The 15377-nt window shown below is 41.2% G+C and overlaps 1 protein-coding gene across 1 annotated transcript; it reads left to right on the top strand.

Annotated features, from left to right (window-relative positions):
* Positions 1–3858, top strand: LOC123975010 (transmembrane protein 26). Its single transcript, XM_046056100.1, has 4 exons — positions 1–194; positions 2184–2328; positions 2989–3706; positions 3818–3858. The coding sequence occupies exons 1-4, from the start codon at positions 1–3 to the stop codon at positions 3856–3858; spliced, it is 1098 nt and encodes a 365-aa protein (XP_045912056.1).
* Positions 3859–15377: the final 11519 nt, after the last annotated feature.

Below are 15377 nucleotides of genomic sequence, written 5' to 3'. Positions count from 1 at the left end.
ATGTGTCGGCTCCTGAACGTCCTGCTGGCTTCGCTGAGTCGTTTCCTGTTTGCAGTCCACGGGGTGGTGACAGTGTGGTGTGTGGTGACCGTTAAAGAGGAGCCACTCTATTGGTTGCTGCTGATGGGCGTGGCTCTGCTGGGTGTGGAAATGGCTGTCACGCTGAAGTGCACCCAAAACGCGGAGTGGAAATGGTAACACTTAGGCCACACACAAACATTTTCTCATTTTATCTGACATTTTTATCCAAAGCGTCTTAAATTTGCTTTACATGTCAGAGGTCGCACGCTCTGGAGCAACTAGGGATTACGGGTCTCAGGGAGACATTGGTGACGTCACTTGAGAGATTATGATAGCATGATTTGTGTATAACTCAGGGTAACCACTAGTATTGTGTTTTCTTATATTGATCTCTGATGTATTTTATAGGTAGAAGTTTATATGTTGGTTTATCATTTATTAAACTACTTTTTGGAGAGGTGCAGAAACAGGGGGTCTCTGCATGATCAGATAAGGACACCCCTCACAATGGGTGAGGGGTAGTTTGGAATGTGGTACTGTGGTCTCTTCTCCAAGATATCTTATTTCAGGAACTACACCTGTAATCTGCCCAGCAACAGCACAACACACTGTGGGAATCAAACCCAGGTGTCCTACACAAAAGGCAGATGTCTTATCCACTGCCCCATCGCCACCCTGGTTCAATAAACCATTTAACATTAGCTTGTGAAAACAAGAACAAATTGTGAGGCTTTGATTTCAATTTTCTTTATGCCAATTCTTTGACTCCCTGTTATTGTGTATTTGTATAATACTGTGTCGTTAATAAAGTTTTTTAAAAGAATTGCTGGCTTCTGTCAACCACCCATGTGTGGTTCAAATCATGCAGGAATCATGTGCATGTGTACCCTGCTGATGCCAACATTTGAAACAAGTTGGAGTACTGACTTTTTTCCACTTCAAGCACTGACTAAGGCTACAGAGCAACTGTACTGAAGTGTGGTACTCCAGCAGTTTAGTATTGCACTTCTATAACGTTGGGGGACTCACATAAGACAAATAAAAAATGGTTAAAATTGAGCTGGTAATTGTATCTGGTAATTGTTAGATCAGCCTGGTAAACCACATCTGTCAAACTCTCCAATTTGGAAGCCATGTTAACCCTGATGACATCATTATAGGTCAATTTCTTTCATTCCGTCAAAACTCTTGCAAAGACACAGAAGACAGACTGAAGGCTGAGTAGTAAAGGAGCAACATACCTCGATGTGTTAAATTGTTGGAGTGCACTTTCAATCGTTAAACAACAACAAATAGCTAATGAATTTAATAGGCGGGAAAGTTTCCCTTTTCTGCTTCAGCTACGATAAACAAAAATGTTTTATGTGGGCTAAATTAGCATGTACAAACCATCTGCTTGCCTACTGCTTTTGCACTTTTTAAAGGAGTGACAGACTTTGTAAACCTGTTTTGTATGGGGAGTAAATAACTTCTGAACTTGTAGCTGTGTGAACAGTTTACAACCCATCTGCCCAAGGCAGTGAGAGGCAAGTTGTGTGGGGCCTGTAAAATTCTCTGCCACTAAATTCTCTGTTATCCTCTGCAGTTCTTTCTCTCTTTCACTGTCCATCAAACACAAATCTATTCCTCTGCTGTGATATTGCTCTGTCTTTCTCTGAGCTGATGTTCTGAGCCTGCTATCACATCTCTGTCACTTCAGTCGAGACATGGAGAAAATGTCTGCTGCTGGTTCAATTCATTTCTGACCAGCTAGCTTTTAAAAAAAAACATTTGGCTTGAGCTGACATCAACCTTTTTTAGTCTCCAAAGAATATGAGCATTTAGTTTCAGACCTCATTCAACACCATGCTGCGTCTCATTGAAAAGCTGTAGTTCTCTGGCACATTTGCAGTGAACATCCTCAGACTCAAGCTTTCTTCAGGCCTCTCTCTTTCTCACTGAGTCTTACTTTGAAGTTCTCTACTCATGGAGAAGGCTTTGCACTGTCAAGTGGGATTTGCATATATGATGAGAATAATTGCCTGTCTGAAATTCGATGCTTCTTTTGGAAAAAAAGGGGACTTTCTTCTTTAGTGGGTGGCAAAAAAACCCCTAAAAACTAAAAATAACCTCCCCCCACCTTTCTCCCCTACCCCTTTTCTCCTTTGGTGGTCCTCTTTTAGGTTCTCCCCCATGGTTTTCCTCTACCTCAGTACTGTCATCCCGTCCATTTGGTTTCTGGAGCTAAGCCTGCTGCAGTCCAAGCTGCCTGTCAACAATTCCTCAGGCCCTGAGCTTCATTTGCTGGCTCACATCCCGATCACAGCGGTAGGCGTCCCGCCACAAAACTGCCCTCCGCGCCTCACCCTCCACACAGCCACATTAAAGCAACACCTGATATCAGATAAGATTTGAATCTAGCAAGGGGGTGGATAAACTCTTAGTTCAGGAAATGTGTAATAGACACATTGAGATGAAGTCCAGATAGTATCCTGCTTGAAAAACTCTCAGATCTCTCCCCTTCTGGGGTGGTTTTAGTGCAGTTACTTTCATGTAGGATTTGGGAGTTTTTTTGCCCCTTGGCTGTGCTCGAGGCTGGGTGGCAGCTTTTGAAATTTGGAAACAAAGTGTTTCAGGAACAATGTGAAGTGTTGAGGGGTGCTGTCAGGACAAACTCAATGAACCCTGACACAATGAGGAGCTGACGCACAAGCCATCAAAATTATATCGAGAATAGAGAGGAGATGCCGTGTTGAATGGATGAATTCCAATGTGTTTCATTCATTGCATTTCAAAATGATATTGTATCATTAATAATATATTGCATTGTAATATATTTATGGTGCAAATGACTGAAAAAATTTAAATATCAGGGAAAGCCAATGGAAAACCAAAAGAAAATTCGATGCTCTGTAATCTGTAAAAATGAATTGTCTAAATGGATGAATGCTTTTGACATAACCAGAGGGTGCTGTTACCTTCACCCAGGGCATCGTGGAGCTGGACCCAGAGAACTGGGTCGCTGGACTGGAGCAGACCATGCTCATAGTGTTGGTTTTGGGTCGATGGCTGATGCCCAAGGGGGACATGTCCCGCGATCAGCTCTCTCAGCTCCTCATGGTGTACGTGGGACTGGGCGCTGACATCCTGGACATCTTTGACACCTTCAAGGAACCTGAGGTCAAAACCAACCAAGCAGTTGTCATCATCGGCCTGGCCCTCTTCTCTTGGGCGCTCATGCAGTTTCCTCTGGTGCTTACCCAGACACAACCCCCAAAGGGCGAGTCTCCACAGACAGGTTTGAGTGGTCTCTCCTGCTGCCCCAGTGCTCCTTTAGCATTCTCCTCCTGCTGCTCCAGTGAAGTGTGGAGCTTGCTGCTCACGGTGGGACTCCAAGATGGGCCCTTCCTGATTTACCGGCTCTACCTCATGTTCAAAGAGCAGGTACTCAACCAGCTGATGATCTTTTTCACCTGTAAGAATATCCTCATTGTCCTCTTGGAGCTTTACCGAATCTTTGTGGTGCAGTGCGAGCAGCCGGTAGAGCAATTGGGGTTTGACAGGTGTGCCGCTTTGGTACTCCAGTGTCGCACCAAGAGTTGTGGGGAAGAGGAGGGGGTGGAGGAGGAAGAAGGTAGAGAGGAGCGTAGTGGAGAACAGAGTTGTAATACAGACACAGAAAGTGGGATTGAGAGACTTGAGAGAGGTATAGAAAGGCTCAAAATGCCATGAGGCTTGACTTTGGCCCTTGGGGTGGTGGGTGGCTTTCACACACCAGCAGTAATGTCGAACTTACCTGCCATCTCTTGCACCTCAGCCTTGCTCAGAGACAGCCTCAGCTCTCTGGAGGTTCAGTGACTAGAAATAGACCACAACAGAAGAGACAAAGTCCCCACTGAAAAGATCAGAGATGAATTTATGCAACTCCCTTTGATAAAATCTTTCTAAAAAGCGGTCAGAGGAGGTTTCTCTGCTGAAGAAAATCAGTTCAACTAGTTTAAAAGAACTGTCACTCTCTTTAATATATGGCACTATTAACAAGGTTGCTGAGACCAAATCAGTTTAGCTTTGTGCTTTCCAGTACAACAAATTTGTTTTAATCAGCAACAGCATGGAACAAAATGATTTCATTCTCTTGTGCAGATGCATTTTAATAAAATGATGGCAATGATAATGGCTTTGACAGCAGACAGTATTATATGAATTTAATTAATATGGTAGAGAAAGATGGCGATAATATGTCTTGCTTAATTAATAAACCTTTTCAAATAAAGATGCTTCTGAAAAACATTGTGCTGTCTTTTTACTCTGATCACCATGAGATGGCAGTGTTGCCAAGTCTACCAAGCACCACACCAACATACAGTGTTTACTTGACTGGAACATGCATGCCAGTTACATAGACATAAAAAAAACAACAGTGAGACAGCAGCACAGTAGCACAGCTGCTGTGTTGAACTTCAGCATGTGTTGTTTTTTGGTGTGAAAATCTCCTATATGTGTCTGCCTTGTAAGACCGGACGAGACAGTAAGGAAGAAGTAAAGCATGTGATAAATTCATTTAAAAGATTTAGTCACCTTCAGGCAGCAGCTATCTAATAAATAGTCTGATGTAGTTAATCTAGAGACACCTCAAAGTATAACAAGTAGGAGGAGAGTGAAGAGGTCTGCTTCATTTTCAAAGTTCATTTTCCTCTTGAGCACAATCAGTCCATGGAAGCCTGTTTGAGAGCTCAGTGCATTTTTATTATGTCTGAAAAAGCACAATCGTGATTATGTGGGAGTTGTTCAAGTTCAACATGATTTGCTCTCAGTTTCTCTCTTTTCAGAGATGGAAGGTGCTTTTGAGATTTTCCTCCACAGCCCCTAAAAAGCAAGAGACTCTCTGAGAGCTCAGGGTCGCGAGGTTTTGAGCCACTTCACTGTGGTAACAAACAGCTGCAGCACCCCCCCTCCCCCCAGGTCCAGACAATACCTCTCCTGTAAAACAAGGGCAAGGTTGCAGCCCTCCTGCATTTATGGATGACCCCCTCACTCTGTGTCACTTACACTGTGTTTGGCATGCTGGGAACGAATAGCAGCAATGCTAGCGAGTGGCAATTCAGTCAGAGGCCTTTCTTGCGCTGTCCTGTGTCCATCAAAATTGCAGCACTTCACCTGGCCTGCAAGATGACGATAGCAGCCGAGGCTCTGAACGAGGGGGGACTCTTTTTTTTAACTCTTTTTAACTCTTTTTTCTCTTGTTTTTAATGAGCTCTCAATGCAGAGAAAAGAGAAAAATATAATTTTTGTTTTCTTCCCTCTGTTCTATGTGCTTGATTAAAAAAAGCATAGAATATAAGCAAGACTTTCTAAATCATCAGCTGTAGCCGACCTCCCAAGGATTTGCTGGAGAGCACTTCTTTATTTCCTCTTTTTCATCTTTGTGTCGGCACTTGGGTCTAAATTATTGATGATGGAGCCAACTTTTAAAAGAAAGAACAGAAAAATTGATGGAGTCCCCATTGAGATGTTAATTCTTCCAACAACATAATGTTGTCTATGCTCTATGGAGCTGGATAATGCCCAATTTACCAAGTCACTCCGAGGCAAATGACATAACGCAGAGCTAATACGAGGGCACAGCTTCTTCTAAGCACCTGAGTTTTGGGAGAATCCAATATTTGTGTGACAACGTGATGTGGGCAATACAATGGGGTGATGAAAGAGCCGCTTGCTTGTAAAGAGAGTCCTTTCCCTCTTCAGATTAACTGCATGCTTTAACAAGATTGTGTGGGCATGTGGGAGGATGGGGATGTCAGCTGATCCACGGGCTGCCCTACATAGATAGAGAGAAAGGAAGAGAGCGTGGAAACTCAAAGCCTGCAACTCCAGTGCACATTGATATACCCTCACAAGCCCTCGACTGAAAAATATCTGTTCACACGGAAAAGAGTGATTCTGCCTTCAGGTGCTGCTTAAATGCTCCTACATTCACATCTCTGATTAGATCAATTCATTAAGCCTTGTGGAACGCAAAGTCTTCGCATGTGATATATATCATGTTTCTAAGGACAATGACTGATCACACACAACATATCATTTGGTTGGAGTGATAAGAGCTTTAGTCATGCTGAAGGTACCCAACTAACAGGTCTTACATTTTTTGTTACAGCGTGGTGCTCAGACAGATTTTGCTTGATTGCTGTTCACGATTTGATAAAAATATGAGATCAAAAATGTGGAAATAATACAGATTATAATACAGACAACTGGTGTTGTCTGTATTATGTTTACATGTTTTCATTACATGTTTTCTTTGGAAATACAGTAAAATACTAATTGTACCCACTTATTTTTTTTTTTTTTGCAGTGGCAGGTATGGGTTAAACCACTAGGGGCCCCCAGGGCAAAACTGAGCTGTGAGCCCCAGAGGAGACTGAGGTCTCCAAGTTCAAGAATAAATGTTCATTCTGAAATGAAAAATTAATCAAATTACCACAAACTAATGCCACCACAGTGAACTTGGTTCCTTTGGGGGGTGTAGGGGTAAATGACTGATTTCACTCCAGCCTTGTGTGGCGGCAGCTATTTTTGTTTAAAAACAGTAACTGGCACAGAAAACTGCAGAAGCCGAATGAAGGGGATCAAGCATGTAATTGATCTTGTAATGTATTCAGAAATGTGACGAATTTAATAAAAAAAACTCAGCATGATCAAGAGGTTCAAGGCCTGAGTATTCCCAGTATATTTACTAGCAAGTCATATCTTAAAGAAAAATAACTTACACTGTTTATGTAATAATAACAAAAAGTTATGCTTCAAGTTTCAAATTAGCAGTCTAACAGAATAATAAAAAATGACTGCTTGCCAAATTTAGACATAATTACCACTTAATTCTTTATTATGTTTTTCAAGTGTGGTAAACATGATATTGATATTTCCAACAGAACATGAAGGCTGCAGAAGACACATAGAAACGAGAGAGAGAGAGAGCCAGAGAAAATTCACTCAACCTGAGCAGGTGCATTTCCCATGAGAGTGTGGAGGGTTTTCACCACATGCCAAATTTTCCCTATTTTGTGTCAACTAATCACGAAGTCCAAACACTCAAAGGAGCGCCTCATCAGCTCCCAATCCTACAGATGAACCCGTCAACATGCCACTGATATTTTACAGCAAGAGGGGAAGAATGAAAACAAAAGCAAACTTCAAATGAGCTCCACAGTTTTCTGACAGGCGGCTGAGGATCCAGCTCACACCTAATGAAACACCAAGGATGTCAAAATAACAAGCTTTACTTGGTTGTGGAACAGGGATGCTATATGGATTTCTTATTCTCACATAGTATAAGCTTTTGAGATAGACTCATCACATAGAGGTGACATTAAAGCATAGGTCAATAATGAGCTTTCATTCTTAACTTTTAGCAATACTTAAAGGAGAGCATTTATTTAAAATTGGCAATATGGTTAGGGTTAGGAATTCAGGGCATCACCTCATGCTCTGAATTAGTTTGCTCAGTTTAACTTCCAGCTAATTCCTGATCCAAAGACAAACCAAAGGTGGAAAAGACTACAACTCCTCAGGTGTCTGATAACTTCAAATTGTTGTCTCTCAGCCTTATTTATATTCATTTAATTTTTCTCCAGTGTTAATTGCTTCTGTAACCAATTTTGTGCAGAATGCAAATGTGAGCAATGAATATGCAATCCATTTCTAAACAGACCATTCTGAATTCTTACCCACATGGCCGTTTTGGAGATAACTGCTCTGACAGCTAGCAGTTTAGTCAGTCAATCTCAGGCCACAGAGGATGCATTGTTGAAATATTAATCGGCCCCTTCCTTTGCCATTCCCGAGTTCCTCTGAGCTGGGAGAGCTGCCACTTTAGCCTTTTCCGATTTACAATATGGCCTCTGGTCATGGAGGCCAAGGCCACGTCGGGACACCACTTCTGATGAGGAAATACAGTTGAATGTCTGACTGGATGACATATTTAGGACAGCTGAGAGCACTCGATGAACAAACATTTTTGAATTTAGCTCAAGTGTTGTTTGAGCCATATGCCTTGTAATATCCCCACAGTGTAATGCTGATGTCCTAATTCTGTCCTCCACAAAAGGGGACTACTCACTACTCATTTGCACTACATTTTACCAATGTAGTCCAGAAGTTTTTGTTGGTAAAAGACTGGTACATTTATTTAAAACTCACTGTGGGTGGCAAATGCAAAGTGCATAATATGAAGCAGTTGTTCTAAGTTGAAAAAAAACATTTTAATAATGGAAATGGAGAATGTACAGTATATGAATGTGTCACAATCCTGGCCTGAGTCTGTCAGTGATTGTATTTATTTTGGTGTGTGTCTGAAAGTTTTGTCCGTTGTCTACCTGTTTCTGTGTTAGGCTGAGAATTGTCTGCATCTGGATGTCAACGTGTCTGACTGTTTTACTTTGAAGTTATCCATATCTGCTTGTCATGTCTGGCTTTGTTTCCTCTCTTCGCCTGTCCCTGTCTTGATTACCTGATGTGTCAAACCTGGTGTCTCTCCTTCCCCGCTCGTTTGTTTCTCTATATATGGCCTGTGATCAGTTCTATCTTTGTTGGATTATTGTCGTGTCGTGTTGCGTGGTCCTGTGCCTTGCCTCTGTTTCCTACCTATGCTGGTTGGGTTGTTTCTGTCTGGTTTTTGGATTATGCATTTGTTTGAACTCTCTCCCCTATTATTTGCGCGTAAGCCTGTATTCCTCTGTTCACTTTAGTTTTGAATAAATTTCACAAACTGCATCAGCGTTTCCCTGCGTCTTGGGTTTGGGCCCAAAACTCTGTGTAAATGTATTCTAATCTAATTCACAATTACTATAATTATTCAGCTCTTTAGTGTAAACACTTACAGCATTCAAAAGTATACATTAAAGCTCCTATGTGTACAATTATTTTGTGATTATTAGGTAAACTAATGATTCATATGAAAATTGTGATTTGTATATTGTATACAACTATGAATCAATTCCCACACCTAATGATTGTCATGGTTTGGGGTTTGGTGATTCCTGTTTTATTTTGAAGTTTTCTGCCTCTTGTCTTGTCTGAACTTTGCTTCCAGTCTGTGTTGACTGAGTGTTTCCACCTGCGCCTTCCTTGTTTATCTGCACCCCTCTTGTGTTTGTAAGTCTGCCTCCCCATTGTAGGTGTCACATTGTGTTTCATCTTTCGTCTAGCATGCCTGTCGGTTCTTTGTGTTTCCCGGTATTGGATACACTCTGCCTGTTTTTGGATTTCTGTTGGATTGATTGCATTTTGATTTACTCAGACTTGATTTCTGCCTGGCTCTTTCTTTGTATTTGTTTGCCTTGAGTTTTGGACTGCTCTCCTGTTTTTTCCTTGCCTGCCTGCTTCATAGTTAGTGTAAGTTTGTTCACCTTGTTTTGAGTACAAATAAATTACATTTTACTGAGCCCTTCACCCTAGAAGTGTGCATATGGGTCTTATCCCTTTTTATCCTGTTGCCACATCTGACAACACCTGACAGACGATGGCATCTTTCTAGCCTGCCAATGTGTTTCTGGTTGGAATACTGCCCAATGTCAATAAGTCAACGTGGAAGCAAAGAAATTATGCTGAATTTAGAGTTATTTCTTTAAGTTGATTTACAGCATCCTGTACAGCTGCCTTGGACTCATCAACACCTGTCACTTTTTAAAAATAATTAAAATAATTACAAGGAGTTTTTAACTGGTTATGAAACTGTCTCTATATGACCAAACAAGCTCATCAGCAAATGATTGGCTATAGGTTTTCTAAATACTTGTCACCGATGTTCCGATTTACTGCATGCAGACTCAACATGTCCTCATACCTACATGCCAAAATATGCTGATTGTCAAGTGTCCCAAAATGACATATATGTACGTCCTACAAGACCATTTCCAAATACAACATGTAAGAGCTTTGGCAAGTAAAGCCTGGTTCAGTGGTTCTCAAAGTGGGGTCCGGGGACCCCCAGGGGTCCTTGAGGAGGTTCGAGGGGGTCCCCAGCAAAAAGGGAATCATTTATTTTCTCTATAATTCCATCCATAAGTAACATAGTGACTGAATGTATGACTTTTTTGGTCATGGATTTCATACACTTTCTGGAATAAAACATCTAAAAGCCAAAATCATATCAGATGGGCGGTCCTGGGACAAAATCTTATCAAATGAGGATCCGTGGTCTAATTTGTGTCAGTTTAGGGGTCCTTGACGTGAAAAAGTTTGAGAACCACTGGCCTAGTTAACACTACACGATTTTAAGCCCGATTTACCGTTTGGCAAGCTCAGGCTCTCAGGGGTAAATCAGCGATTGATCGGCATTATGTGTGAACTACTCAACGACGCATCAAAACGACTCCCTGACGCGTCGCTGAGACATCGCCGACACCAGCCAGATATCTAAAGGAGCCAAATATCTGGAGGAGTCGGCTGACACGACCTTCACATCTAGCCAATGAGAGCAGGCAGCTACTTTTCACCGCAAAACACTTTTTTCTCACCTCCAGCTCTCTCTGTTGCTCAGACGATCCCTGCTACCTGCGTGTGCTAATCCTTTCTTTCACCAATATTCTTTGTCTTTATAATTGCTATCTTTATAATAAACTTTATAACTTTACTGTTTCATGTGTAGGTTCGCGCCATTTCCGTTTTCTTAACAAAACGTGGTTCGGACCAGCGTTGGGTGACAGAGTGGTTGTCAGCTTGTGTAGTGTGTGACCCCCTGTCACCGATCAGTCACGTAGTGTGAACGCCACAACGACTTCAATTCTTCTGTCACAAGACGGCAAGTTGTGTAGTCTGAACAGCACGGTGATCAGCCGACGCTGAGAGTCGTATAGTCTGCACGAGCCTTAACAGTCCAGCGACAGGTGTACAGGACCTAAAGTACTTGATGTAAGTCATTTGACCTAAGTCGTGGTAAAAGTTGCGAAACGGTGATAGATTGGTCAGGTTAAGGCAACAAAACTACTTGGCTATGTTTAGGAAAAGATCGTCATTTTGGCTGAAATTACTACATATGTCACATGATGTGAGTCATCAACAAAATGTTATTTGATTTATGATTCACATTAGCTGTGACATTTAGTTACTGAGAAGCAGGGAATTTTCTTTGTCACTTCAATTCAGTCAGTTTTCTTAATATCAGCTTTGCGAGGGCATTACACAGGGGAAGTGTGGTGAATACGTCTGGGACTGACTAAACATTCTAAAATGGTGGTTCTAAAAAATAGTCTGGGCTTGGAAGGGCTTGGTATAAAGCATACAGAACAGGGTATACAGTTCATTATTTTGGATCCCTTCCTCACTCACATAAAAGCGTAGACATCTACCAAAAAGGAGTTCCATGGCATGTCTCTAAAGGAGGTGAAACTCTGACATGATCTGTTATGTGAACATGTAATGCATCAAAAAAGAGGGCTCAATAGTGAGAAAATGCTTTCACTTCACTTTATGTGCATCTTCATTGACCTGACAGGTTTAGCTGAGGAGAGCCCCTGGCTTTAATGGCACCAATAGGCCATGATGTTGGGGTTCTAGGTGTGTGTGCATGTTTGTGTGTATAACCTTGTATTATAACCAAAACAAGAGAGAAGACAAATGAGTGCTGTACTCTTTTGCAGATTGAATCCAGCTGTAATGGCACAAGTAGTCCCCAAGTGAGTCAGTTTAATCAATGGAAGCATCACAGATGTGAGAGAGGAAAGGCTGTTCTTTTTAATGGCTGGACCAATGAGCTGTGTTACATTCATGCTGTAATATAGATAAGACATGCAAAGCTGTTCTTCCTCACTAAACCACTATTCTGTCTTGGTCTGTGGGATACATGTGAAGGCTCTGAGTATGTGCGTGTGTGTGTGTATATGAGGGAGAATATTATGGCAGTGGTCCATTGCCACAGAACGATGCGCAAGGCTTTCAAGGGGCATTTCATAAAGATTGACACACCAAATGGTTTTGTTGAACAGACAGAAAATAGCCGTTGTCCTTTTGGTCTCGAGAAAGCAATCTGCTGTCAGAGAAGATGCAGCCTCTTCCACATTCCTCTTGGTATTCCTCTAGGTGCAATGTTTAAGATAATGTGTAACTATCCTCATCAACAGAATGTGAAGAAATAACAGTTCTTACATTATTTCAAAGACATCCAGGAATTTTGTTGCAGAGATATCTACTGAAATGATCATGCTAACCTGCTAGCACCGGCCCATCTTTGTGTCTTGAGAGGCGGTAGGGAGTCACTTGGGCAGCTGTGGCTTAGAGGTAGAGAGGGTCGCCCAGTAATTGGAAGATTGGGCAGTTCGATCTCCTGCTTTCCCCAGCCCACATGACAAAGTGACATTGTTGTGTGAGTATGTGTGTATGTATGAAGCTCTTGAAAACTCATCTCTTCCGAGAACACTTCCTCTTATAACACCTCTAACTCCTAACCTCTAACATGCACTTCCTGTGCTCTTCTTCTACCCCCTACAATTATCTTGTATTGATTGCACTTGTTGTTAACTCTTACTTCCTTCCCTAGGTATTTACCCCATTGATGTAATATGTACTATGAGCTCTATTTATTGCTGCTCTTACTAGTATGTATTGTCAGTTGTAGATCTGTATTTGATGCTCTGTTGATGCTTGTATGTTGTTCCTTAAATGTAAGTAACAAATGAGTAAATGTAAATATAGTTTTTCTTTCACCTTGCATGGTAGCCTCTACAGTGAGCGTGTGAATGGGGAGAATGTGACATGTAGTTTAAAGTGCTTTGAGTGGTCGAAAGACTAGAAAGGTGCTAAACAAGTATGGTCCATTTACATTTACTATAGTTATAAGTCTGCCCTCAGCCCAAAATGAGAGGACAAACAATTAGACTTCCTTGCTCATAGTTGGCAACAGAAGCCTCGCGCTCCTCAACCTCTCGTTCCTCCTGTAGTGAACCAACCAGTGTTATTTAGATTATTTTATAACAAAAAGGATTAATCCAGAGTCTCTCTTTGTATCTCCCTGAGAGAAGGGGAGGGGGTTACCTCAGACATCAAAGACCCCCTTCTTCAGTCTTGATTCCCTACCCCACCAAAGAGCCATTAATTTGGACTCTCTCCCTTTTCACACCCAGTTGTGAAACTGTTTAGGAAAGCCGGACACTGCTCCGAATTCCTTTGTGTGGACAAATGAATATTGTTTCCTTATAAACTTGTCTCATTACTCTGTTTAGCTAAATAATCTTAAAAGTTACTTAGTAGTTCCTGCCACTTCAATTTAAGTAGTTCTACTCCCATGTTCTTATTTAGAAACTATGTTGGAAGGAAAGAATCATAAATAAGATCATTTTGCAGTGCTTTTAATCTTCATTATCATCTTCAATGCTCGCCAACATTTCTGCGTTTAATTTATGTTGTAACAAATGCTTTGTTCCCAGCGCCTTTATACACTCTCTTAGAAATGATATGATACAGAAATATTATCATTTGTTAAATAACCAGTTTTCCTAGCTCCTGAACAAAGAATTGATTATAAGGAAACTATAAGGAAATAATCAGTGGACCCTTTGTCCCCTCATGGAACCAGGGCCCCGCCCCCCCTAGAGAACAAAATAAGGATTATATGTCATTGTTTTAATGCCTCTCCTTGTGCTTTTAATGTATCACTCTGTATTTTATTGCTCGTAATCTGATGCCATGTTTGTATAACTTGCTTATATATTCTTTAAGTAAGAAAATTTAACAGCCAATATTATCCAGGAAGTATTTAGTCAAGATGCTCTTTCATCTGCTGTGATCCCTACGAAATGTTTTAACTATTATGTTTAACGATTGACAATAACTTCAAACTAAGAACGGTATAACTGTTTATGACATAAGGTTTGATTGTGGAAGGTATTTGATTAAAAACACGCAAATAGAACATATTAAAGCAATGGAGCGTGCTCCATGTCCAAGCAACGCCAAGGTTTCGGCCCGGCATTGTCCGTGAAATTTTGTCCTTCAGCAGTACTTAGCCATATTCACGCGAACCTTCGTCGTTACTTTGTTTTGTTTTGTTTGTTAAGAGTTATCAGACCATTTAAGCCAAGCAACTTTGAATTCAGGAACAATCAAGTTCCCTTTTTAAGCTTTAATTTAGGCGAATTAACTTCCTCTGCTCCCACCGAAGTTCGGGCCCAGCCACATGGGTCCGTTACGCGAGCAGTAATCCTGAGGACATCAAACCAACGAACTAAGCCTGGGCTGACCGCCCGTTTCTGCAAGCGCTTTTCCCGCAACTACCAGCCAGCCAAAGGACTCCGGATAATCCATCGGTCCAAAACCTGCTTGAGACCAAACGAACGAGCCAAGCTGACAGTGAGCCTTTGCTAGATGGCTGAGAAAACAACAAGCAGTGTCCTTTATTTTAATCATTTCGCCTAAACTCCTAGCCAAATTGAAGTTATTAAGAACCGGGAAAGGACACATGTTGGCCCAGCTTTGACTTAAGGATGCTACTACTACTACTGGACAAAATGGGACTCATTTATGGGACTCAAGTAACAAGAATCAGAGACTTTTATGCGTACATCTTTACAGAGACCTGCTCATCAACATATCGGATGCAGCAACTGGTGGGTAGTCCATGCTTCGAGCTGTCAGCACAAGATGAGAGCAGGTGAGGTTTACATCAATGATGCTTGGTGCTCAAACGCAGTCAAGATGGACACAGTTTCCGAAATGTCACACTTCTTTATGTGAATATGAAAGAGCTAGAGCTAGAGTCCAAGTCAAGTCTCAAGTCTCTGAGCTGGAGTCCAAGTCAGGTCTCAAGTCACTTATTGTTATAATGAATGTTGCATCACCTGCTGCATTCAATCCAGGCTGCTTATAACACAGCATAGCTATAAGGAATTCTGTAACTGTAACCTGTTTCCCATTTACAGAGCACAAATGTAAAGTGCAGTGCAATTAATGACAGCTTATTAACTAGCCTACTGTAAGTGAACACACCCTCTCAAACCCAGTGTAATGTTAACTAATGTTAAATAAAACTAACATTACATGATCAACAATAAACATGTAACCTGTTTTTCACAGTGCACAACCATGTTACAGAATCAGAAGGAGCTTTATTGCCAAGTTGTGTTTTACACATACGAGAAATTTGCTTTGGTGATAAGGTGCTACACGTAGACAAATATACAGTTGACATAAATAAATGTAGAAATATAGAAATATAGAATAGACAATGCAAGTTATATAAGAATGATACAAAGAATAGAGAAAAATAATACAACTATTTGCAGAGAAAGAACGTCGCAGATATTTACATGTGCATTATTCCGGGTTTGTGATTTGCAGACGTACTGCAACAGAAGAGAGTATGGTATACATAAATATATAAATTGACA

Source organism: Micropterus dolomieu, linkage group LG08, assembly GCF_021292245.1.
Source record: "Micropterus dolomieu isolate WLL.071019.BEF.003 ecotype Adirondacks linkage group LG08, ASM2129224v1, whole genome shotgun sequence".
NCBI classification, from domain to species: domain Eukaryota; kingdom Metazoa; phylum Chordata; class Actinopteri; order Centrarchiformes; family Centrarchidae; genus Micropterus; species Micropterus dolomieu.
This window is presented reverse-complemented; position numbering and strand designations above follow the sequence as displayed.